Source organism: Ilyonectria robusta (assembly GCF_021365365.1).
Source record: "Ilyonectria robusta strain PMI_751 chromosome Unknown BGZ61scaffold_7, whole genome shotgun sequence".
Classification (NCBI taxonomy): domain Eukaryota; kingdom Fungi; phylum Ascomycota; class Sordariomycetes; order Hypocreales; family Nectriaceae; genus Ilyonectria; species Ilyonectria robusta.
Window position 1 is genome coordinate 258,654 of NW_025764441.1, and position 23,694 is coordinate 282,347.

The 23,694-nt window shown below is 54.9% G+C and overlaps 6 protein-coding genes across 6 annotated transcripts; 3 read left to right on the top strand and 3 right to left on the bottom strand.

Moving 5' to 3' along the window:
* Positions 1 to 1,777: 1,777 nt before the first annotated feature.
* On the top strand, positions 1,778 to 2,903 carry BGZ61DRAFT_348892 (GPR1/FUN34/yaaH family-domain-containing protein; the record flags this gene model as incomplete). Its single annotated transcript, XM_046240108.1, has 5 exons — positions 1,778 to 1,998; positions 2,073 to 2,162; positions 2,224 to 2,450; positions 2,513 to 2,697; positions 2,751 to 2,903. 5 exons carry the CDS (start codon positions 1,778 to 1,780, stop codon positions 2,901 to 2,903), a joined length of 876 nt encoding a protein of 291 aa, XP_046105845.1.
* A 6,383-nt stretch (positions 2,904 to 9,286) lies between these two features.
* BGZ61DRAFT_492724 (concanavalin A-like lectin/glucanase domain-containing protein) lies at positions 9,287 to 10,067 on the top strand (the record flags this gene model as incomplete). The annotated part of the gene is made up of 4 exons (XM_046250573.1): positions 9,287 to 9,304; positions 9,387 to 9,564; positions 9,767 to 9,912; positions 9,972 to 10,067. The coding sequence occupies 4 exons, from the start codon at positions 9,287 to 9,289 to the stop codon at positions 10,065 to 10,067; spliced, it is 438 nt and encodes a 145-aa protein (XP_046105846.1).
* Positions 9,910 to 12,890, bottom strand: BGZ61DRAFT_207511 (uncharacterized protein). The gene is made up of 2 exons (XM_046237975.1): positions 12,357 to 12,890; positions 9,910 to 12,283 (listed from the first exon to the last, which is right to left on the bottom strand). Exons 1-2 carry the CDS (start codon positions 12,550 to 12,552, stop codon positions 10,191 to 10,193), a joined length of 2,289 nt encoding a protein of 762 aa, XP_046105847.1. The 5' UTR covers positions 12,553 to 12,890; the 3' UTR covers positions 9,910 to 10,190.
* A 3,291-nt stretch (positions 12,891 to 16,181) lies between these two features.
* BGZ61DRAFT_349597 (uncharacterized protein) lies at positions 16,182 to 17,362 on the bottom strand (the record flags this gene model as incomplete). The annotated part of the gene is made up of 2 exons (XM_046240158.1): positions 16,182 to 16,416; positions 16,494 to 17,362. 2 exons carry the CDS (start codon positions 17,360 to 17,362, stop codon positions 16,182 to 16,184), a joined length of 1,104 nt encoding a protein of 367 aa, XP_046105848.1.
* Positions 17,363 to 19,142: 1,780 nt separating this feature from the next.
* Positions 19,143 to 19,990, bottom strand: BGZ61DRAFT_207564 (uncharacterized protein). The gene is made up of 2 exons (XM_046237976.1): positions 19,859 to 19,990; positions 19,143 to 19,795 (listed from the first exon to the last, which is right to left on the bottom strand). Exons 1-2 carry the CDS (start codon positions 19,902 to 19,904, stop codon positions 19,392 to 19,394), a joined length of 450 nt encoding a protein of 149 aa, XP_046105849.1. The 5' UTR covers positions 19,905 to 19,990; the 3' UTR covers positions 19,143 to 19,391.
* A 2,477-nt stretch (positions 19,991 to 22,467) lies between these two features.
* BGZ61DRAFT_207584 (uncharacterized protein) lies at positions 22,468 to 23,337 on the top strand. Its single transcript, XM_046237977.1, has one exon. It carries the CDS (start codon positions 22,517 to 22,519, stop codon positions 22,988 to 22,990), a length of 474 nt encoding a protein of 157 aa, XP_046105850.1. The 5' UTR covers positions 22,468 to 22,516; the 3' UTR covers positions 22,991 to 23,337.
* Positions 23,338 to 23,694: the final 357 nt, after the last annotated feature.

The window sequence follows — 23,694 nt, forward strand, 5'->3', positions numbered from 1 at the left end:
CGAGGAATGGGAGAAAGCGTCGTGTAAATAGCTAGCTAACTGGACAGACTGCGAAAGCGTAACCGTACAAAGCGAGAGCGAAAGTGTTTGCGAGGGATTGGCATGGAGCTAGAAGTTGGAGAAGCTTGCGTGAATGCTTCGCTCCGTTGTATTTCCCGGCTGCCACCTGCCGTCACGTACATGGACGCAGACATTCACCCGTCCAATGCGCGGCCATACCAAGTCCTGCACTCCCACGCAAACACACCATCAACTTTCCCCAGCATTTCGCACGCTGCCACGTCGCGGCGCTCGCTCTGTGGTTGAAGCGTTGAACTGGGCTTCCTCTTCAACCCCTCGCCGTAACCAGAAGCGGATCCGAAGGTTTGCTTCTGGGAACTGCGAGTTGCACAACCGTCCTGCGGGCTCTGTAGTTGGCTCGCATTACGGACAATTAGCTTGTCCCGAAGTCCGCGGATCCTTGGCTTCAATGTGCCGTTGACCAAGAGAAACCTGCCTTTGGTCCTTTCGCGTGGCCTGTCATCCAGAGTCACGTTTGCAGATCAGTTAGGTCAGGTGCCGCTGGAGCAACTCCCGGGACGCCTGGAGCAGCTCCTCCGCCAAATGTTCCCCTCACCAACAAACCAAACCCGCTTGTTGACGTCTAGTTAGCACGTCTACTCCTCCACGTCTGCTCCTCCACGTCTACTACTTCCTCCACCCGCTGCAAAGGCCCCATTCTCCGGCCAACCGGCCAACCCGTCCAGAACGCCCCCTTGGCTTCTTCGGGCGTCACCAGGGCTTGCTTGGGCTGTCCCTTGGCGTCCCTGGTGCCCTCCACGATCCCCAACAACGACGCCCATTCCTGGGAGCCCCCATGGCTCCAATTAGAGTTGCCGTCTGTACGAAGCGCACATGGCCGTATCACCGTCCTTCCAGCATCACCGTCTCCGCACCCACTGCGACGGCGCGCATCCTTTCCTCGCCGGGCGAAGGGAGGGTGTGGAGATTCTGGGGGACTCCAACTTTGACTAACGGAGCTAGTTCGTCCCCCGCAACAAGAACGACGGGGAAGCTCGAGCTAGAGGGCGCCAGGGGGGTGGATCCAGTCCCGCAGTGGAGGAGATGGTGGTGATGGTGGTGATGGTGGTGGTGTTGGTGGTGGACCGCTGCTCGTTTCCAATATCCAGAGCCGTTGCCTTGCTACAGTCAGTTGCTACTCTACTCCATCCCATCCAACGCCGAGCGCACGCTCCTTGGCCCTAGGCGCCCTTGATGAATCCTAGACACTGGCCTTGACTCGTTACGGACGCTCCGCACCAATGCACGCCCCCCGCACCCCCTACGGACAGCCGGCGCTGGGGCGATCTCTCCCCTCCCCCCCCAGACTTCTCCTCCCCTGGCCCTAGTGGTGGAGATCTCGTCTGCGTCTGGGGAAGTTTTTCTCATCAACTGGGGGATGGGGGAGAGAGTCAGCAAAAGGGAAAACGCTGCATGGGGCCGGAGCAAAGGGTGGCGCCGACGTCGTACTTCCGTGCTGGGCGAGCTAAGCCCTCGAGCTCACGATGGCCTGATATAAGTCTGCCCCGTCCGGATCTTGTTTCGAGCTGGGTTTTGCATTGGCCGGTTCCTCATACAAGCACCCAAAGATACCCTATCTCGTTGCCAAAAGCCGGTTCATCTTTCCATCTCTTGCTTCCTTGCCTTCCATCCTCCTCGTCAACCACACGTCCACCACACGTCAACCCTTGGCGAATACCACGTCGCCTCTTCGTCACCTCCCTTCACCTCCTTCGCCATGGCCACCTCCGAGCACTCTGAGCTCAATGCCAAGCACAATGGCATTGGCAACGGCAACGGCAACTACGACCCCGAGTCCAACCGCATGGAGGCCCTCAAGCAGTTCCGCTCCGCCGCCAGCGTGTCCATGAGCCCGGAGCTCTTCGAGAAGCTCTACCTCTCGCCCATGAACGAGGTCAAGGGAGATCTGCGAAAGACTTTTGGTAACCCGACTCCCATGTATGTCGCCGCCCCTCGGATCTAGATCTCGACCCAAAATCAACTTCGCATCATGGCTGACACATGTTCAATAGTGCCCTCGTTGGTTTCCTCCTCGCCTTCACTCCTCTGTCCTGCGACCTCATGGGATGGCGCGGTGCGGGTGGTAGCGGTGCTGCTTCCAAGTATGTCTCACGCCCATTGACCTCGACAACCACGCGATCGATACTAACGTCATCTTCTTAGCGGCGCCTACGTCTTCATGGGCGGTCTTCTCATGCTTGTTGGTGGTCTCCTCGAATGGGTTCTCGGAAACAGCTTCCCCGCCGTCGTCTTCTGCAGCTTCGGCGGCTTTTGGTTCTCCTACGGCGCCACTCTCATCCCTTCCTTTGCCGCCTACGCTTCATACGCTCCCGCAGGTGCCGAGTCTGCCGCTGAGGGCTTGTCCACGACGGGCTTCAACGCTAGCTTTGGTGAGTCCAAGAAAAGAAAACGCCGACATTCTGAGTCGAACTGGAATGCTAACCGCGTCCAGGTTTCTGGCTCCTCTTCATGGGTGTTCTAACCACCATCTTCTTCGTCTGCTCGCTCCGAACCAACGTCGCCTTTGTCGTCATCTTCTTCAGCTTGCAGATCTGCTTCTACTTGTTGACCGCTGGTTTCTGGGCTCTCGCTCGGGACAACGTTGGCAACGCCAACCTGGCCAACAAGCTCATCATTGTAAGTCTCATCCCGCAAGACAATTCAGGAACGTGTCTAACCTTCTGAAATAGGGTGGAGGTGCTTGTGGATTTGTTTGCTGCCTTTCTGGCTGGTACATCCTGATTGCCATCATGCTTGCCGTCGTCGATTTCCCCGTCCAGATCCCCGTTGGTGACCTCTCGAGCGTTATCAAGGGCAAGAGCGACAAGGCTCGCCGAGATTAAGTAAAGATTATTCAGGAGAAGGAGACCTGAGTGTAGTTCCACCGTCAGGGTAGTTTCAAGGGCGTTGTTGAAGGCGTTGTACCAGTCAACGGTTGGGTCTGGTGGCTTTTGTCAGAATCTCGAACGCGACGAGCGAGGAAGAGGTTCTTTTGATTATCGGCCAGTTGTCGATGGCTAATGTAGGATTTACATGTGGAGAAAAAATTGAAGTGTATATCTGGGAACTTTTGAGTCGACCATGCTCTCTGTCTGTGATGCCATCCTTTTTGAAAATATTCAGTCACAGACTCACCTTGGTCACAAGCCGGGCCTTCCGGACATTGGACTTTGAGCTGCGGACATGTTGGATCCAGGGTTGAGTGATATGTGTGTTACTATGGGGTATATGACCACTATTGAGCCCTACAAGACAGGCATAAACCTGGCTTCCAACACGTGCTGGATGTGATGCACCTGAACTGCTCATGAGATCTGTGCCTGCATGCATGGGCGTTAGAAGAGCACATATACTGAAGCCAGCAGCGACTCATGTTATCTCTGAATCTCCGAACCTCCCCCTAGCAAATCCTGGAAGAAACCTCACTGCCAGCCTCAAGTTCCGCATCCCCGGACTTTGCTGTGGGCTCAAGTTGGCCAGCGCGCGCTAACAACAGACCAACAACTGACCATTTCCCCGCACGATTACGATGCTACGGACCCGCCGGAGGTCGGGGGAACGATTGAATCAAACCCAGGCTATCCCCGTCTGCCACGGATCTGCCTCGGATCCGCAGCTGCAGCTGGATCTGCAGAGTCCCCTTGTGCCCTGTTGCGGGGCGAGGGGACGTGGATGACAGCTGAGAGCCGTATGTAAAGAATCGATCATGAGTATTTCGACGTCATGCCAGGAGTAATTGATTAATCGCTGTCGTCGATATAAGCGAAATGGCGCCAATCTGCGTAGCCCGGATTTCCCCGCAGAACCGTGTTGGAGAAGCTCACCTCATCTGCGGGCCGCCGCGGAGACGCTTCTGTCCGTCGTTGAGAAGGAGGCGTTTTTGCTGCAAGATGGCGATTGGGTTTCTCTTGTGTTACCTGACCTAACCATCTGATTGCAAGTTGTCTGACGAGAGATTTGTCATTGGCCTTGACATATGTGTGATATAATGACGGGGTGAGATGCTCTCGATTCCGGGGTTATCAACAAGAGAATCCAATACGCTGGCTCCGGTGTGCATACTTCTCCCCGTTTGCAGCAACCCGTGGCAGCTTGGTGGTACCTTTGGCCCCTCAAGAACGATGTCATCACATGTTGTAACTCCGTAGCTTTATACCTGGATTTATAATTTCGCACACTCAAAGAAGGGTATCCCAATATGAAGCGCGTTTGGTCACAAGATACCGAGTTGCCTGTTCCCTGCTTCCAGAGAGGAAACCTCACCAAGATGAGATACAATTGATGGCACGACCTAGAAAGAAAAGAAAAGCAGAAGTAGCTTGCTAACGACATTAATCACCAAAAGAACCACCTTGCTTAGCTTGGGAAAGTGTTCAGTGTGCCATCAGCAACGCCATTCTTCGGCTCGAGGGTTGTGAGTGATGGACGCATGAGAGACAAGGTATTGCATATATGTGGCGCTTAAATGAGTATCTCATCTTGAGAACAGCAAAATACTGCAAACGAGAGTCTGGGTAACTTGTTGGGTGGACCTGACTTCTACACAAGTTACCCAGGGTCGCCATGGGAGGCACAATGGGATTATATGTGCAGGGTCACTCGGAGCGGGTGGTAACTTGGCGACAAACGAGATCAGCAGCTGGAGATGAAGTTGTGCTCTTTGATCGAATTTGGCCGGTAGCGACGATCATACTAGACCGAGTCAATGCCTTTTGTTCTGTTTGTCTGATCCGTAGATACACCAACCAATGCGGCTCGCCGTGATTCACTGGCAGACACAACATCTCGCCTGGCGGGACCGCGCTTTCATCTCTCTTGATTTCATTCGTCCCGTATCCAGAAGAGTTGAGTCTGTATCCCTCAACGAACCGTCCATCCCGAATTTCGCGTGGCCAGTGAGAACGGGGCACACGACAGGCGTAACTTCTCTAGTTTCTCGTATCTAAAGACGCACGTCTTGGTGACGGGTGTTGTTTGTGCTATTGAGAACGCAGCGTAAGTCCGACTAGACGGACAATCAGGAATTAGTCAACAAGGATAGAATCATTCGACCACAGGTATTAAGAGATTTCTATCCCATGGCTATCCCTACCGAGATCGAATGTGCTGGGGAAACCGGCTTCCCTAAATTCCCATGCCTCCCCTCGAGATTCGAACCGAAATGTGGGAGATGGCTTTGGACTACCCCAGAGTCGTCACCTTCGTACCAGTGCATCTTTTTGAAGAAGGCCAGACACAGCGGAAGTAATTGAAGCAATCCCCTGCGCTCTTGTACGTATGCTCGGAGTCTCGATCGGTCGCTCGAAAGGCATACGTGAATGTCAACAAAGACACCGCAACTACACCCGTTTTGTCAATCCCGATATAAAGTCTACGTTTCCTATTGGGGCCCAGACTTCCTCTGTGCAGACTTCCAAGACTTGAACTTGAGCGGTGTCAAGTCGCTGGCTATCATATACGAAGACCTTGGCCTCCGACCTATAGGTCAAATGGCCTCACTTACAGACTTGGTCGTGGTGGGATTGCGCTCGTTGATATCCTTCCCACTGAACCACTCAACGAGAGCGTACTCGGAGCCTGGATGCCTGTATCGACACATAACCTCCAAGATGTAAAACGAATGATCAATATCGCAGATGCCAAAGCTGTTGCGGAGGTCGCGATCCTCATTTGCCCGCTGCTCACACAACGACCTGATCCCTCCCAAACTCACATCCAACTAGTTGCTTCTCAACTAAAAATGTGCAATCAACGACGACCGGCTTGCTCTAGTTCATTTGGAGCGCTCTCTAGAGGAGCTAATCAACGAGGTTTTCAGGCTAGACGGCTGCGCAGTTGTTCTCACGATTCATCCTAGGGCAGTTGGAAGCTGCAGCATCAAATTTCAGTCGTATTTCGTGACAGCGACGCCATGGCCAGCATCTCGGTGCTCAGAAAATTATCCATCTGACTCCCTCTCTTGGTTTGCAATCAATCCGTGTCCAAAGAGATATGCCTGGTCGACAGCTCATTCACAACCTTCGAGTGTATAAGTCGCTTGACGTCCCTAGCATAGAATCACCTAAAATGACGGCGGCTGATTTCCAACACGAGAAGGCTACAAGTGGTGGATCATGAATTGGTCGACAGAATGGGAACGGCTTTGTCGCCTTAATAAGCCTGTCATTAGAGACTGCATTCTGATCGATACTACGGACCGTAAACCGACACGCATGATCCGGACTAAGGCAGTGGAATATCAGCACGCACCTAGCATTGCGCGATGAACTCGATTTGAGAGATGGCAGTACCGTCGCATTGACTTCACTGGCTTTGTTAGGGAACGTTCAACTCTAGAATAGCGATCGGAGCCTGCGTTTCTTATCCAGGTTCAGGCAGGGTACCCGTTTTACTACGGCTATTCGTCATATTTCCTAAATCTATAATCGAGTTCTACGACAGAATGACGAACGGAGACTGAAAATTTCCCCCAAAGTTTAGAAGACATGCTCAATCTTGCTACAGTCTTTTAGCAAGTTTCCCAGCCTAGAGCCGATGCCCTGCGACGGAAGTGACGAGCCGTGCTGCATGAGCTATTGCCTCTTCAACTCCTTGCATGAGATCACGACATCCATGCTCCGAATAGTGCCAGCTTTAGCGGGAGGATACGGACGAACGCCTCCTCTCGGATCGATACTGGCCAACGCGTAGAAACATTGCTCTCATGAACCCCGTTCCGCCCCTTTCAGACCCGCCGTGTTGTCTCCATTCCTACCTCCTCCCAACGGAGTTTGCCCGCGCCAAGCCCAATGTAGCACGAACAAACCGTCGACGAACTGGGATTCCTCCCTCGCATTCCAGGAACGGGAGACATCGTACAGAGGTTAGGAGGTCTCACGCAGCCGGGAAAACATGCTCACTCCGAGACATCGGCTCGTGCAGTGAGGTCGGTTCGCCGAAGGTCGACTTCGCGAGCCGTGGTTCTGCGTCTCGTTTGCAGCTGCACACATGTCGAGTTGGAGAGAGTTGCTTTTTGTGATTTGGCTGATTGCCCTGCGTGGCCGAGCTGCAGCCAAGACGGCCTGGAGTCTGGAATGCTCGCGGTGGACCAGCTCGCAAATCGTGTGCAGTATATACGCCCGCCCATCAGCCCGGCTGTCTTACCGACTGAATGGAGGCGCGGAGCCACAATGAGATCTGACAGGTTACACGGGGCGGGCTTGGATCTCGATGTCTTGGGTCTGGGCCATGAGCCGCAGCACGGCCTAGGCGATTCGATGTAGTATCCGCTCCGCACACTCCGCCGCAGACGCAGGTCCGGATGCCGTTGAAGGCGGCGTGAATAGCTTCGCCGCCACCGCCCAGGCGTGCCAAGAGAATAAAGCGACACACCTCGGTTCAGTTGATGAGCTAGACCGAACTGAGACCCCCGGACTGTTGTCTCCATCCTCACCCAGACGGAGCTTGATGATGTTGGCGTCAATGTTGGCGTCGGGTTAGTGTCTGCCTCTCCTTGTGGCCCTCTCTGGCTTCTTCTGGACCCATCCTCCCGGGTTTCCGATAACGCGGCCCCTGCCTCCGCGGAGAGTTGGCCGTCCTGACGAATGCAGGGAATCCCTGCGACGCTGAAGCTATGCGCTAGCGCAGCGAGGCGATCCGTATCTCCAACCCCGTTGGCTGAATCTCGCATATGGAGAAAAGCCCCAGTTGACAGGTCGTTATTTTCTAAAAAAGTGACCGGTTCCCCGACTCCCGACTCCCATGCCCGGAGATTGCCAGAGCGCCGTCCAAGTCTAGACCAGGCTTTTCGGGTGCAGTTGCCATACATCTCCTGTAGCCAACGAGACAGGAATATCGAGACACTGCTGCCAGAAGTACTTTTTCCTAATTGGACCCCAGTTCCCGCGAATCCATATGTCTGGGACTGCGTGCCATCTCGGCTATGAAGCTATCCCCCAAAGGCTTCCGCCGACTGCACACGCCCAGCGCTAACCAGCCTTGCAGGTTTTCCTATGCATACTCCAACAGTCGGGGACCTGCAGTCGGGGACCTAGAAGCTGGGCTGGGGCAGGCAACGAAGGGTGTGTATCGGCCTTGCCGCTGCAAGACGTGGTACACTATCAGATCTTGCAGCTGTCGAGACCCGGGATACCCCTACTCCCGCGCGGAATATACCATTTTGCTCGCCCGGAAGACAATCGCCCAAAGGACACGATTCCCCGCAAGGTTTGTCGCAGCACACACCCATGATACGCAAACCTCCCCGGATATGCAAGTGACAGAGCCAACAGGGCGTGCAGAACCCCACGAGGGAATCGCGCGGTGTGCGACGGACGCGTGGCCAGGCCAAGTTCGCGGCACGAGAAGGTGCCTGCATGGTGCAACATCGCTGCCGTAGCGTAGTCAATAGTTCATGGCAAAAGCGTGGTTTGTAGGTTCCTGCGTTCCTGCGCGGGGGCTCGAACCTCATCCCATGTAGAGGATACCGTAGTCCGAGTCAATACGGTTGAGCTGGTAGGTCATCCGTAGTCTTGGCTGCTCTTCCGAAAGATGAGCTGGGTCGGTCGGATGATGCCACCCGAGTCCTTCGTTGGGCAATGGGAAGTGTAGGTTGTCTCGAGCCGTCATAGTCAAGGGAGGCCAAGGCTCCTAGTTCTTAGTTCATCGCCTCAGGAGCGGCCATTGTTCGCCTAGCCGAGGAGGTCTGCATCATGTGGTGGTCTCTCCCACTACCCCCAACTGCAACGACCGTCAGGATGCCCAGGGCTGTCACCTCAGCGTCGTCAATGCCAAATTGTCCCGCGCAACACACCAGAAACAAATGCCCATCATGGGTATAGTAGAGGGATCGCCGTATACCCTGTCGGGCTGTGTCCCTCAATCGGTAACCAGGGTCCCCCCGCAGGCAGGGTACTCCCGCCGCCAATCCCAGCTATTCGCGCTTCCGAATAGAGCAAAATCGCCACAGTCGTTCGAGGGAACGGGTCCATCCTTCATAGGAGTGAAATCATATCTCAACGTCATCTAAGCCAGGGAATGATAGGATATCCATGTGCTGGAGATCTGCATGAGGAGATGGAAGTTTCGACAATGTGCCCACAGTGCAGTAAAAGTCGATATTCCTTCTCTTCCGTATTGTCTCATTCGTCTCTATCGCCGTATCAACGCAAACTCCATCATCACGATTCGTGACGCTAAACTCACTGTCGCTTTTGTACCCAAATTAGCAGCCAACTTCTTGCCCGTGATGAAGTTCATCATCATCGTAGCTCTAGCTGGCCTAGCCGCTGCCACTCCGTTCCGCTCGGCTACCAGAACGCTCGCCGATCGCGGCTCCTACTGAGCAGGGGGACTCAGAGGCGACGGGCGGATACACCATCTACAACAACTTGTGGGGCCAGGCCAAAGCCGACTTGGGCAACCACTGCGCGACCAACAGCGGCTTGACCAATGATGATTCTGTTGCGTGGTCTGTTGACTGGACCTGGAGCGGCGGCGATGGCCACGGAAAGTCGTACCCTAACTGTCGAGATTCAGACTGTCGAGCTTCCGGCCATCCGTAGCATCCCGTCGCAGTGGGCCTGGACATAAGTCATTAGCCCTGGAACGAAAAGGACGAGGATGTCACTGCAATCCTAACCATGCTTGTAGTGACCCTAGCGATGACATCGTTTCCAACGTCGCAGACGATCTTTTCACGTCTTGCACCGATGGCGGCGACTATGAGACGGATTCGTTATCTGGCTCGACGCGCTTGACGGCGCAGGCCCCATCTCTGCGACCGGCAGCTCCGTCGCCACCGTCACGCTGGCCGACAACTCGCGGGATGCCCACCAAGACACAAACTCTCAGATGACAGTATTCAGCTTCGTGGTGACCTCATAGACTTTGTCGATTACCTCAGCAGCAACCAAGGTGTCAGCGGGGGCCAGAGGATCCAGACTGTCGGTGCTGGCACCAAGCCCTTCACAGGCAACAACGTGGTCTTCGCGACCACTACTCTGCCTGGGTTGAATACCAGAGCATAGCAGCCGTTGTTATGGGCCTCTGGGTATCGTTTAGTATATACACACGATATATCCATGTATTTACATACCAGCGTTAACCGACAAACCATATCATTTAGTTCATCTCCAATTCTTTGATGGCTTTTATCGATGCATCGGCTCTTCTTTTGAAACTTCCAACTTACCCATCCAGAAAAAGTGAGGTTCACCTGGAGGGACTTTTGTTCCTCCAGTGGTCTGTTTCTTGAGATCCATGTGTTTGACTCTTCCCCTCAACCGAAATTGTTTCAGCTCCTCTAAAACGTCCTTCATGGCCATAAGTTTATCCCACGGGGGTGCTTCAAGCTTGTCGGGCATTATCGCCATACACCACGCCGTGTGGAAGATGTATGATTTGTCAGGTGCACCCGCAATCACTTGACTTGTTGTCGCCGGACCAACTCCGTCTCGGAGATTGTGCTTCAGTACCAACCTCCGATATTCATTGATGACGGAGTTGCCGCTCGGCACCTTGGGCCCGATCCATACCGGCACTGAGAAGGCCTCCCCATTCCACTCTCCATTGTGAGTCAAGAAATCGCCGTCTACTCGGTCCGACTCATCGTCGCAGCTCTTATGGGTAGCCCCACTTGAATTTGTAACACCTCCCAGACCAGACAACTGCGAAGTCAATGTTGGTCGGCGTGTCGCACGTTCGTCATTAAAGAAACTAAATCCTTGATCCCCAGTGTTCATTAATTCTTCCGCATCGATATGTTCGGACATGTCGGTGCTCTCTTCCTTAGCATCTGACTCAAACTCAAGCCGAAGATGTCTGAGACCTTTTAATGTACCAGACCCACGCCATGATGATGATATCGTGCTCGCATCGTGAATCAACCGCTCTTGAATCGATAGCAGTTTGAGAAAATGGACCAGCTTGGCGATCAGTGGGCCAGATGAGCGTCGTGGGATGCTCGTGAGGGTTAACGAAGTCAATCGTGGATTCATGTCTGGAACAAAGGACTGGGCGTATGCTTGCTCTGAGCGGGATAGAATTGAGGTCTCGGCGATATACAACCGACTCAATTTCGACAAGCCTTCCATTTCCAGCGCGGGGATCTGAGTGACAACAGAGTGGTGCAGCCTCAGGGTACGGAGATTAGACGAGAAGAGAGGACGTAGGGCATGAGCTGCGTTCAGTATCCCATACAACATGGCTGATTTAGGCCATATCCGCGATTGAGTCTTTGGGGGAACTACCAGTGGCATAAAATTGCTGGCTAGTTCCTCCAAGTGGCCGTTGGAATTTCTGAGCAGCTTCTCAATCCCAAAGGCCGAGATCTTGTTGTTGGACAAATTCAAGTGGGTCAGACCCAGACAGTCACGATAGTTCTCCACGGACAAATGGCGATCCTGATCGGAAAATGCTCGGTGCACGTCATCAGCGGAGTCTGGGTTAATTCGACCCTGCCCATCGGACCGGAAAAATTGGTACTCCTGTGGTCCCGATTCTGGGTCTGCCATGTACATTGGGGCATCGGCGAGATAGCGTTCTGGGTGGGAAAATGAACCGCTCCACTCCGACTCCTCTACAAAGATGAATGTTCCGTAGTCAGGGGTTCCCCCTCGGGCCGTTCCAAGCTTTCCCTCGACTCGAAAGTAAGCTTCGGACCGAAGGTTGCTTGCGCGGAAGCATTTTGTGGTCAGCGGTGCAATGATGGCGTCCGTTATGCGGTTTTCACTGATGTCCAAGCTCCAGAGCCGAACTCCGAAACAAAGGGCCAGAGCGTTGAACGCCACATCGTCGACCTCACGATTGCGAATCTTGAGAATGCGTAAGTCCGGCAGAATAGATGGTTGGATCATCGACCAAATGGATCCAGGTATGCCAGAGATGTCAAGATAAACCACTCCGGTTAATTTCGGAAAGTTAAAAAAGGTTGATGGCAAGGGAGATGGATAACCGGCAATACTCAGCATGAGAAGCCGTTGATCCCGTGTCCCCGGATCATTGCCAACAAGGAAGTTTCCCGGGTCTAAATCAGCGTGGCCATCAAGGAGAATGCAAGTCAGATTTGGTAGGAGGGTAAGCGCCCGCTTGAAACTCTGGTTTAGCGACCGCTCTTGTTGGTCTGAAGCAAAATGATATGAGTCCTTTGCAAACTCCCTGGCGTCGAGAACGCGAACTAAGGCTCGAGTCTTGGGCTGGGTGCGTTCAAGTCGAACAAAGACAAAGTTAAACCACCAAGCTAAGTCTGGTTGACGATTTGTGTCAGCGTCCACCAGTGACAGAGCGCCATCACGGGGTCTGGATGTGGCTGAACTTACCATCCCCTGATTGTAGGCCGGCTTGCCGGACGGCCAGCAAGACGTTAAACCAAAGGCGTGGCGCAAAGACATGCCAGAAGCGCCTATCTACCAGGCAAAGCGCTGGGTAGTCTGGAAGCGCTACAAAGGACGCCACGAGATGAAGCCAATCTTGACGCGCAGTCGCCTCGCGATAGGATGGGAGTACTGCAGTCATCTGGAGCGCATTCTATCTCAGTGCGTGGGGCTTGTCTTTAGCTCGTTTGGGCGATACCGAGGGGTTGCAAGGATGCTCCAGTGAATCGCCGATGTCGACAGAAGAGATGCCACGGAGACCGCTACTTTCAGGAAGGCCAGAAGGGTGATGCCAGTGGTCTCGGCCGCTGATGTGGTGGATTCTAGGTTCGCGGGTATCACGGAGCACGATGGTGGAGGCTACTACCAAGAGCCAAGATGCACAGAGGCCGAGAAACAGGCAATAAGACGAAAGACGAAGCGAAGATGGCGGAGGTGGCGGAGGGGCGGAGGGGCTCAGCTGCAGTTGCGCACTGTCCGCTTTCAGACCGTCCACGTTCTTTGGTGACAGATGGATAGGTAGCACAAGTCTAGACCGAGGATACCGTGGCAAGACCTTGGCACTTGTGGGGTAGACGCCTTCGTCCAAGACTCTCAAAGGAGAGGCGGCGGTTTGCTTCTTTGAAGGCCAGCAATTATCAGGCGGCAAAAAGACGGCGTGTGCCACGGAGCCGAGAAGGGCAGAGTGTGGTGACACAACGCCAGCCAAGGAATGAGCACCGAGTCTCAACCAACTTCGCCAACAAGCTGCGACGGCGCTGAGTGTTTCGCCGTTTTGAGCGTCCAGCAGCAGTCTCAACGCCAACCTGCGAGAGGTTTCAGCTGGGCCGGGGGAGAGGCGTCGCGTGAGTGGTCGGGATGGGGCCGATCAAAGTTGAGCTGTCATCTTCTCTCGCAATGTGACTGGCGAGACAGACAGGCGTGCGTAGACGCAAGCCCAACAGCCAAAGAGAGAGACAGTACGATAGCCAGCTAGATGGTCTGGCCTCGATGGCGTTAATGGCGCGGGCGGCGGACGGAGGAATCAGGATGGATTTGGCGGGGGTGCGTTGTTGTTGGTGGATGTGGATGGATGGTGGATGGGCGACAGAAGTGAGGGAAGCGGAGATGACAAAGGCATCAGTCAGGTGTGCGCAGTATTTCGTAGCGTTGTTTTCGAGAGCCGAACCTTGATTTTGGTGCAGCGTGGCCTGTAACTCCATGGCGTGGCCTGTCACTCCAGGTCACTCCAGGTCATCGCTCACTACAAGCCCCAGACGACGTGGGCGCCGCGGGCCCGTCGACCTGCTAAAATGACCTCCCAATCGCCCGCTATTTCCGACGGACGCCCATGGCCCTCCCTGCCCGGCCCATCCGTGGATCTCCTCTCACGGGCAGCGAGCCCTACGGGGCAACCCCAGCAGCCATCTCCCGGTTTTTAGCGGGCCACAGCGAAGCTACGGCGGGCGGAATGAGCCATTAGCCCCCCCGAATGCCGGCTGCGAAAGGGTCCGTCGCCCGCGCTAACTCGGGACGATGAACGGCTCGGACGCACGTCAGCCGCATCGTGTGCGCGCAATTGGAAGGATGCCCCATCGACGGCGTGGCGAGCCATGCGGTATGCACCCTGGCCTCCTCCGGGAGGGGCGGCATGATCCTGGCATTTGCGGTGAAAGAATGAAAGAACGAGTCGAGGAAAGATTCCTCGCGCAAAGTGCGTGCGCCTGCGTGCCTTTCGTCGCGCTGGCGTGCATGTCGCTGCGGATATGACCTGGCACTGTGGCGGTTCATTCATACATTCAAATTGAGTGTGGCGCTGGGTAGCACTGGGCGTCCACACCGACTTCTCCACGTTTGATCGTCTTATTAGTCGATCCCCTCACAAGTCCCACACCCATCGTAGGGCATCACCGACTTCACTAACGGCCGGCCCTGCCCATTGCTACCGCCAGTTTCTCCCCCAGGACTGTGAATAACATCGTTTGACCCGCCCCCTTCGCTTCGCGATTGCGTAGCATCCGATCCCAGCTAGCACCTCCTTTTGCAGTGATCGTCAGTCGCATCGGATCGATCACCCCCCACACAATCCACGAGTCCGATCGATTCGATGCGATGCTCCCGAAACCTCACGCAAGCCCTCGTCTATTTTTTCCTTCGTTTTTCTTCCAAGGCTAATGCCATGGTGCGTCGCCATTCGCCATTCAGGTTCCATTCCGCCAACCGGCCACCGCCAAAGAAAAACCACCGACGTACACCAGAAGCCCAGCCCCCAACCACTCCAGCAAAATTTCGGTTATGCTTCCTTTTTGAACAATTCCCACTTAGACCAGCAGCCATGTTCCACCGTACACCAGTGGCAAGGCCCCCCCTCCCACCCAGAGAAAGTGGTGGAAGACTCGGCGAATATGGGCCTCCTTCGGGCTCGCGGGAGCCAGATCCCCCATACCAGCCCCTGATTGCGGCGGCGCGAATCATGAGCCCGTCTCGACGCCAGGCGTTCACTATCCCTGTTTCTCTCCAAGATACTGACCTGTCATCTTTCCAACCCCTTGGCCGTCATGCAAGCTGCGACGCTTCTGTGCAGCTAAGCAATGATTAGAAGAGAGTGTCGCTATCGAAGGAGAAGGGGAAGAACGAAACAGATGGTCAATGGCGTCATTTGAGCCGAGATTCCCCTCTCCAGATAGATGAAGTTGATTTGATGCGTCTCGCGGAAGGCAAGATCCCGCCAAGGCACTGCTGTCCTTGACTCGCACCTCGACGACTGTTCGCTGACATCTGAGACACGCCGGCGTCTATGACGGTGAGCGAGAAGACATTCCCCAATTTGCGCACCAGTGGGACACCAACGGTCAGGATTAGATGGCATGCTCGAGTCCTGATAAGCTGCGTCCGAAAACTATCGACTTGGATTTTATTTTTCGCATTATCTTCGTCTCCTCCCACCCCCTGCTTCCCGTCTGGGTATAGCCAAGCCACGATCGTATAGTGCTAGATTACAAGATTGATACTGCGATACAATAAGATACTGTTTGATGTTGTCCGAATGTGTAATAACGCTCCCTCCCTCCTTGTTTCCCAGTTTCCCCAGCCGCGTTCCCCGGTCCAGACCTTGCATGTCCTCCACATCCCGCCGCCTGTACAATCCCCGCCCACACTCAAGTCAAAATCCCCCTTCCATAAAATAATGTAGAGCCAATGTGATAATTGATACTGCCAAAGACAATATGATTTCCGCAATATTCACTCGCGTCCCCCATCCGGTGGATATCAAATAAGATGAGCCCCTGCTCCTGTCCAAGGGGCACGTGTATGAAAGAATGGAGAAGAAAACAATAGAACGATGAACCTCCATGCAAAAACAAAAGCCACAAAACGCCTCAACCCCGTTGAAAATGGACTCGGATGTGTGTGACCCAAAAAAAACATGCAACAAGAATTGACCAAAGGTCACGTTCTGCCTCCTCACCCACGTCCGCCCGTCTTTCATGTTCCCAATGGGGCCGCCTGCTTGAGCCTTGTCCGACATTGATCACCAGCGTCTTTGAGTGACGCAATGGCTTGCATCTCTTCCTATCTCTCGCTCTTCATTTGTTTTTTCTTTTCTTCTTCCCACCCCGCTCCCGCCTGGTGGTCGTGTATGTAATGTGTGTGCGTGTATATCCAGACGGGTGGCGCGGGTGGTCTCTTCGTGTCTCATCTCTTTCCCCACTCGCCTCACCTTTTTTTCATGAGCTTCAGGCGAGATGCGACGCCTGTCAAGCAAGGTACCCGGATGTTCGTAGTCTCCGTCTAGTACTCGGAGCCCCGCTTGTCGGCTGACTTCGCCTTGGAGGGTGCTCGACGCTTCCGGCTCCGCTCCTCTTGCTCAATGATGGGCACCGCTGCGGGGATGAACTCGACGCCACGATTGCGGCTGTTGGGTCTAGCATGCAGCTTGCGGTGGTTGTTGAGGTTGTCCTGGCGGTTGAATTGGTCCTTGCCGCAGAACTCGCAGGAGAACCGGTTAGGTCCCTCGCCATGAAAACTGTCACATTTTGTCAGTCACCGCCTCGTAAGATTGTAGCATGTGAGACAGCCACGTCAGGGTAATGGAGTACTAACGTTTGCTTGTGACGCTTGAGATGCTCGTTGCGGCGGAACGCCTTGTGGCAGCCGGGGTAGTCGCACTTGCACATGGCCCTTCGGACCACATCCACGGAAGGGCCCTGAGGCTTGTCGACTAATCGCTTCCTTGTTGGGCGGACCTGGACGCGCTGGAGCTCGTGGGTCTTGCGTTGAATATCATGCACCATCATCTTTCGCTCCGCTCGCATCCGGTTGGGCGAGGTCTGGTCGTGAAAGTGATAGGGCGACATGGAGTGTCGGTCAAGGTCGATGACGTCCAATTCGCCAGACAATTGCTGCTTGTTGGGGAAGAAGGAAATTGGGCTGTCGTTGGCGCACGACCATGATGAAGAGGTGTCTGCGGCCTCGGAGCCAGAGAGGCTTTGTGTGGGAGTCATCATGAATGAGGTGGCCCCAATGGCCTCGGGGGAGATGGGGGAGATGGCATACATGCCGAAGGAGTTGGATGGCGTTAGCGAGCCCATGGAAGCGTTCTGGGCCATGTTCATCTCGAGCATGTGGTCGTAGTCGAAAGGCATGGGCTCTCGCTTCATGGGAGTGCCAGGTAGGACTTCGGGGAAGGGCAGGTGGTCAGACTCAATCTTGACGGGACCGAACATGAACTTGCTCATGGTCGCTGGGGGAGTCAGGTCGACTCGGTGGATACCGGTGTAGGTTCCATCGAATTCTAGCGTGCTCAGCTCATGCGGTGTTGATCGTCGAGAGTTGGGGGTAAAAGGATCGTAGGTTGATGAGGCGGATGAGAAGCTGGTCGAGGTAGAGGGGCATGTCATGGGCTGGCTGCACATGTTGAAGGTCTCGTCCATGTCGAACCGTAAGTCCGTCTCGAAGTGCAATGACTGCATTGTGAATGAAGGGATGGTATCTCGTGTGATGATCAAGAGATGGAAGAGGGAGTGTGTTTGTATGAAGAAGTAAAGGAGTAAGTATGTTTGATGAGTATGTTGTGTTTCCGAATCCCTCGAGTAAGGAGAGTAATAATGTTCAAGGTCCGTTCCACAAGGTTGTAAGAAGGTTAAGCAAGAAGCATTGCAAGGTCGAGTACGTGGAGAGACTCAATGGGCTCGAGGGTTCTTGTCGGGAATGCTTTTTATTTTCGAGGACGGACACCCCTTGAAGATATACCGTCGAGGCGGAATGAACAGTGCAGCAGGACGCCGGCGCACCTGAGACATCAATGGCGCAGATCAACCACCCCCCTCCAGATCTCGAGTATGGTGGTGTTAATAGAAAGGGGCCGAGGGACAGATGTGTAGCCCTGATCAAGAATGGAATGGGTTCGATGGGTTATCGTGATGGGGCCAGATCAGGCAGGGCGGGAGAGGCGCAATCTCCACTGTGGACTAATATGGCTCGCATACAGCAAAACTGGATACTTGGGAGGAGCTAGCAGGTATCGGGAGTCTCTCAATGTTTCGCTGACCCCTCGACACCGTGGGTTTTGGTCAAGACACGGCTAGTTTATACAATATTTCGAGAGTCGAGAGCTGATAGCCGGTGCCACGGCATCCGCACACCGGCGGTCGGTCCAAACAAACGGCAGGCTTCAAGCATGGCTAGGCGCTAAAGTAACGTGCAGTTGGAAAAAAGAACAAAGAGCTTGGCTAGACTTGCTGACCTGCGTTGGAGCACGTTAGTAGCGTCCGGTCCGTGGGGAGGACGGTTGGGACTGGGGTGTGGTATCCGACGAGGTCCGGGGCGCCAGATCCATGTATATCGCCACACCACGCAGCCACTTCTACGGCCCCAGAGCGAATGTGAGATTCATAATGGAGGGGCGTGGTGCGGAGTACGCTAGGGACGAGGGGACGAGGGGACGAGGGAACGAGGGGGACGAGGGGGACGAGGAGACGAGCGAGAGAACTAACACAGGTCAATGATCCACGCCAAAGCAAGATGCCAGATCGGGTGCCTGCATGAACGGGACCCCAAGGGGTGGTCTCCCGAGGCATGACGCCAGCCTTCCGCAGCCTCACCTGACAACTCACACCTCACACCTCTCACACACCTGGGAAAAACGCCAAATGGCGCCGCCCAAGCCTCACGTCCACACCCTCACTCCACGGCCAGGGAACCCATGGAACGCCATGGAGATGGGGCTTCGGGTGGGCGCCAGATCGCCTGGACCCTGCTAGTGCCTTAGCCCCCAGCTGTAATGGACTCAAGGAATGGGACAGGGCCTGGAATGCCGTCAGGACAAATCTCCGCCCAAAGGTCCGTCTTGAGTGAGACAAGACTATCTCGCCGAGAGGATCCGAGAGCTGTGAGAATGGTGCGATTATGAGAATGTGCGTATGTGCGTGAGTTTGCAAGATGAGAGTGTGTGCACGCTGGTGAGATGAGATGAGATGAGTTGAGTTTGCTAGCGGTCGACATCACAGCTGACAGCACAATAGGCGACGTCACAGAGGGCGATATCACGGCGTCTGGTTCGCGAGTGTCTTGGGACCTCTAGCGCGCGTCAAGATGTCACCGTTCCACCCTCCTAGAGCCAAACTATTCCTCATCCTCATCCTCATCCGCGTCCGTCTCCCGTCCCCCCCCTCCATCCCACTCCCATGAAGGGCTGAGTGAGCTGGTGCGAAGGGTATTGCCCTCGCAACAGGTGAAGATGTGGATCTGTGCAGGTCTTCCAAAGGGAACGAGCTGCAGTATTGGCCCTGGTGGGAAAAGCAAACCTCAAGGTTTTGAATACGATGTAGGTCTCACACAACGCGAGGCGAGAGCACGAGAGGGACCCGCTTGGTCTCTCAAGCGTCGGCTGTAAGGAGTGGGAAACTGTACTCGTCGTCTTCCGGATCACCGATCAGCTCGGGCGTCCTAGTTGGGAGAACGCGCAGTTGCTATAGCTCAAAGAGGAAGGGCCGTTGCCTTCTAAGACGTCGACGTTGCATCGCCATCTCGAAGGAGTATGCATGACGTTTTGTTTCCCCGGGTTCCAAGTTTCAACGGGCCAGTCGCGCCGTTTCGGCTCCGGACTTGGTTTCTCCTAAGCCAGGTGTTAATTCCTCGCTTAGCCCAAGAACACGCGCCGACATGGATTCTGTCGGCCATTGCGACAAATGAAGCCCGGTTTTGAGTGACATCAGAGTGGCAAACAAACACAGACGAACGGCAGTGGCCTGACACTAAGAAAACCCTACCAAGCTGACCACGGACCAACACTAGGAAGACCGCGGGCGCGCATGATGGGGCCGGCCGGATATACCAGGGTGCGGATGTGGATAGTAACCACAAAGAACAATACCTCCGGCGCCGGGCAATGCAACTACGCCATCCTATTGATTCCCAGTTGTTGTCAGCTCAATTTAGATCATCCAGGGCCTCTCCAAGGTACGCACGGGATCGCCCTCGGCTAGGTTCAACCCTTGGTCTGTGTCCTGTCATCTTTTACGCCATTGTTGGGCCCGGGACTCGGCGGTGGACCTCGGGGATTGCGGCGTGCGGATTGCGGCTTGCGGCTTGCGGCTTGCGGATCACGGTTTGCTCAACCGGCCGGTACGTAATACCAGCACCCGGACAATAGGGTACGGGGCATCGTAAACAGGCCACTGCGCTGTTAGTCCTGGGGCCCTCGGAGCTGAGCTAGCGTGGGATTGTCGGGATAATGGCAGCTGGGATGAAGCTGGGAAGAACGTCTGTGCCTGTCACAGCGTTTGTGTGATGTCTCTCGTGCCTCCACAGTCCAGACCGCCCCTGCGCAGGTCCAGTTCCGTGACAAAGACGGAGGCCAGACCACTCCGGGGCCCAGGCGAAGCCGAGAAGAGGTAGCACGCAGTGCAGGACGATGAAGGATGAGGCAGGATGGGATGGTGCCAACCGAAACCTGGCGCGTCAAAGTCCGGTTGTCAATAGTGTGTGGCTTGGTGTGTGCATCTGGCGTCGCGCGTGGGTCAAAGATCGTGACCAGAGTGCTGGGACATCAAAGAAAAGGAGCCTCAGCGTCGTACTCCGTGCGGGCACCGTGTAGGTGCAGCACGGGCCGGGCGTGGCTTGGGGGCTGAGCCAATAATGGCCTGCCTTGTGCGGACTCTCACACAGTTCGATCTGGGCCTCATGGGGGTTTTTTCTTAATATTTATTCATTGTTATGTGTTGTTGACTTTGGGTTAACAGTAAACTAAAATCCAGCTTTCGGGAGAATAAGAACCAAAGTTGATTGCATCTCCTAAGTACGAGAGAATAAGAGTCTTGGGGCTCTCTACTGGAAAATACCGCTGCACGGTGCTACACTGTACATAAGGTACGTACCTCTGACTTCGGAAGCTGTCAAACTTTGCCAGCTTTCGTACCATTATCCCTCCTCCCTAGCAGATTACTAGCAATCGCGAGCTTCCCTTCAACACGCTCGTAGCAAGCGCTATTCGACGACTATCACGACTATCACGGCGCGTGTGCTGCTCCTCTGGCCGAGCACTAACGCGAAGCTCTACTGTAACCGACGTGGCAGCAATTAGACACGGCTCCAACGAGTCGCGAGTCGTGCGTCGTGGGACCCGACGGCCTCCCCTCGTCAGAGTGGTGATGGTGACAAATAACGCCAGTCCCGGGCGATCTGGGGACTGTGGACCGCGCCCACGGCGGAACCGGGGGGTGTGGAGCGTGGAGTGGGAGGGAACATGGTCAAGGGTCTATCTCCCTCTGTTGCCAGTTACCTGTTGTCGGTTCTCTGCTGTCTGCGCGGCTTTGCACGCCCCTTTGATGAGACATGAGATGGAACAAGACAATAACAAGATCTCGCCACTGTATCCACCACACGCTGCGTTGCTTTGGTCGAGGCGACGTCTGGATTATTTGACTCGGGCTACAGCACTACACCACATATCATGTAGTTGATCGTGCTAGAGGGATAAGAGGGCAATAGTTCCTCGGTGCCGGCAGTGATTCCTGAATCGCGTCAACTCCCCAGCGTCCACATCCACCACGGCACCGCCAAATCCATCAAACCCACCAACGCACGTGCCGGCAGATCACGATGCTAGTAACTACATCTGCCGCGGAGCAAAGGGCAAGGCACAGTCCGTGTCCAGGCCGCTGCAATCCCAGTGTAAATCTCGCGCGCCGCCTCTGCCGTTCTTAATGATCCGCCACGCGCAGTGCGCCATCCGTCGGAGGCTCTTGGCGGGCCACTATTTTCGCACTTCGCATCCACCGTTCACCATCATCCACCCGGCCAGTCCACTTGCCGTTCGGTCTCGCATGCCTCTAACCTCGTAACTTAGCTGCTCGGTCCGGCCGTTCAGCGGATCCTCGAGAATTTATTACCAGTTTTTCGGTTCTCGACTATCGGGCATCAGGAACTAACTAGTCGCCCGCTGGTCGCCCTAGCCACGGCTTTGCGGACCTCCGCCTCCGTCATCTCCGTGCAACCCCGGTTATTCCGGCGCGTAACGGTTTGGCCGTGGAGGCAGCCGAAACCGCGGAGGCTCGGGGGCAGTTCCCCCGAGCGACTCTGTATAACTGGTCATGTCTCGTGTGGCACGGTTCAACGGTCATCATCCGATGGTCTTCACTCGCGTCTTGCTTCTTCTCATCATGGATCTGTCTTCTCTACCGAGTCTCACCCCGCGTCTCTCATTTTCTCTGGACTCTCCCTCCGCCCCTCCTCCATCTCCATAGTGATGAGTCGTCGGACTCTCACCTTGCCGAACCAAGTCTTGGACTCGAGGGTGGTCGGCTCTACAAAGTGATCTGTCACATCCCGCTAGTAGCTCTCTATCCCAAGTTGAGGGCCTAATCAGACAGATGTGTCCAGCTGCGCGCGCCATCCACGCCCTGATTTGCTTCTTCCCACCCACCAATACGCCACGCTAGCGCTCTGTGATAGACAGGGGTTGACCCAGAGTCCCAGACATCGCGGGTCTGTCCCACTGAATGGTTCTGAATGGGCTGTTCGTCCCACGGATCAGCGAGACCAAGGCGTTGCAGTTGTTTGTAGACTTTCTTTAGGCATCGCGAGAGTGAGTATGCTTAATCTCTTTCTGAGTCTCCTCAGGCCTCATGCTCAGCAGCCGGTATCCCTCGCCAGTCCCTCTGAACGGGAAGCTCCCTCTTGGTAAAAGACTATTGCTTCGGGGTCCCTCTCCGTCACTCGTCCTCGCCATCTCCCTCGTTCCCAGTTGCTCCCTCTCTCGCTGCCCCTCTCTCTACCCCTCTTTCTGTCCCTCTCTCTCTATCCCTCTCTCTCTATCCCTCTCTCTCTATCCCTCTCTCTCTAGCTATCCCTCTCTCTCTAGCTATCCCTCTCTCTCTCTGTCCCTGTCCTTATCCCTATACCGCTCTCCTCTCGCTTCCCTTCCTTCCAGATTCATCCTACTACATCCGACCCTTGTGCCACTGTACTTGATGCGTATGCACCAACAAACTTACCAAGCTACCGTCGCATATAGTCCAAGTAGAATCCAGCAGGTACATCCAACCAGACTAGTCGCGTTCTCCAGGGTCGCCCTTCCGTTCGATTCCGCTACGACCTAGCCCGCTCCCTTTTGCCCGCTCGCCCAATGCAACTATCGCCGTGGGCTTGTAGCGGCGACATGTTGAGATATGACGGATTGTTTCCTTTCCCCTTATGTCCTACCCCAAACTGCCGCCGGCAATTGGGCTCCCCACCCATAACTCTTGGCTCCGCTGGGTCAGGATTTAATACTCGAAATGGACTTCAGTAGACTCGGAGCTAACGTCACACGGCACCACCCGTATCGGCTAGTTGCTAGTTGCGTCCGGTATGGGCTCTTTGCGTTCGCCGATCCACCTGCCCTGGTCCCGCAGCCGAGCCCCCAGTCTATCATACCGGCCACGCCTGTGCCAGGCTGTGCAGCATCTGTGTACGGTACTTTTTTACTACTGGATGTAGCCAAGTGGACTTCCCACCACAGTTGTGCGTGAACCTCGGAGCCTTCCGCGGCTTATTAGAGGCTCTTAATGGACGCACGATTGACGTTTACACTACATTCGAATGGGCTTGGTTTCCGAACTCCCATTGAACTTGTCCCTACGAAGTCGTTGGTGGTCGGAAACAACACATATTGCGAGCGACCAGGCCCAGGCTTGGTCGCGGTTCTCCTGTTCCGTAGGACGCCACGCTTAAGGCACTACGAACGGTGCGGAATGTATGAAATGGACGTAGCTGGGCATGAACTATCTTCCCCTCGCCACCCTCGCTTGTGGGTAACATGAGT

Coding starts and splice junctions, on each gene's coding strand:
- BGZ61DRAFT_207511 (XM_046237975.1), bottom strand. CDS start 12,552: ATGACTGCAGTACTCCCATCCTATCGCGAGGCGACTGCGCGTCAAGAT. Junction 12,284..12,356: donor CGGCCTACAATCAGGGGATG/GTAAGTTCAGCC, acceptor ATCGTCAACCAG/ACTTAGCTTGGTGGTTTAAC.
- BGZ61DRAFT_207564 (XM_046237976.1), bottom strand. CDS start 19,904: ATGACAGGACACAGACCAAGGGTTGAACCTAGCCGAGGGCGATCCC. Junction 19,796..19,858: donor ACCTAGCCGAGGGCGATCCC/GTGCGTACCTTG, acceptor GGGAATCAATAG/GATGGCGTAGTTGCATTGCC.
- BGZ61DRAFT_207584 (XM_046237977.1), top strand. CDS start 22,517: ATGCTCAGCAGCCGGTATCCCTCGCCAGTCCCTCTGAACGGGAAGCTC.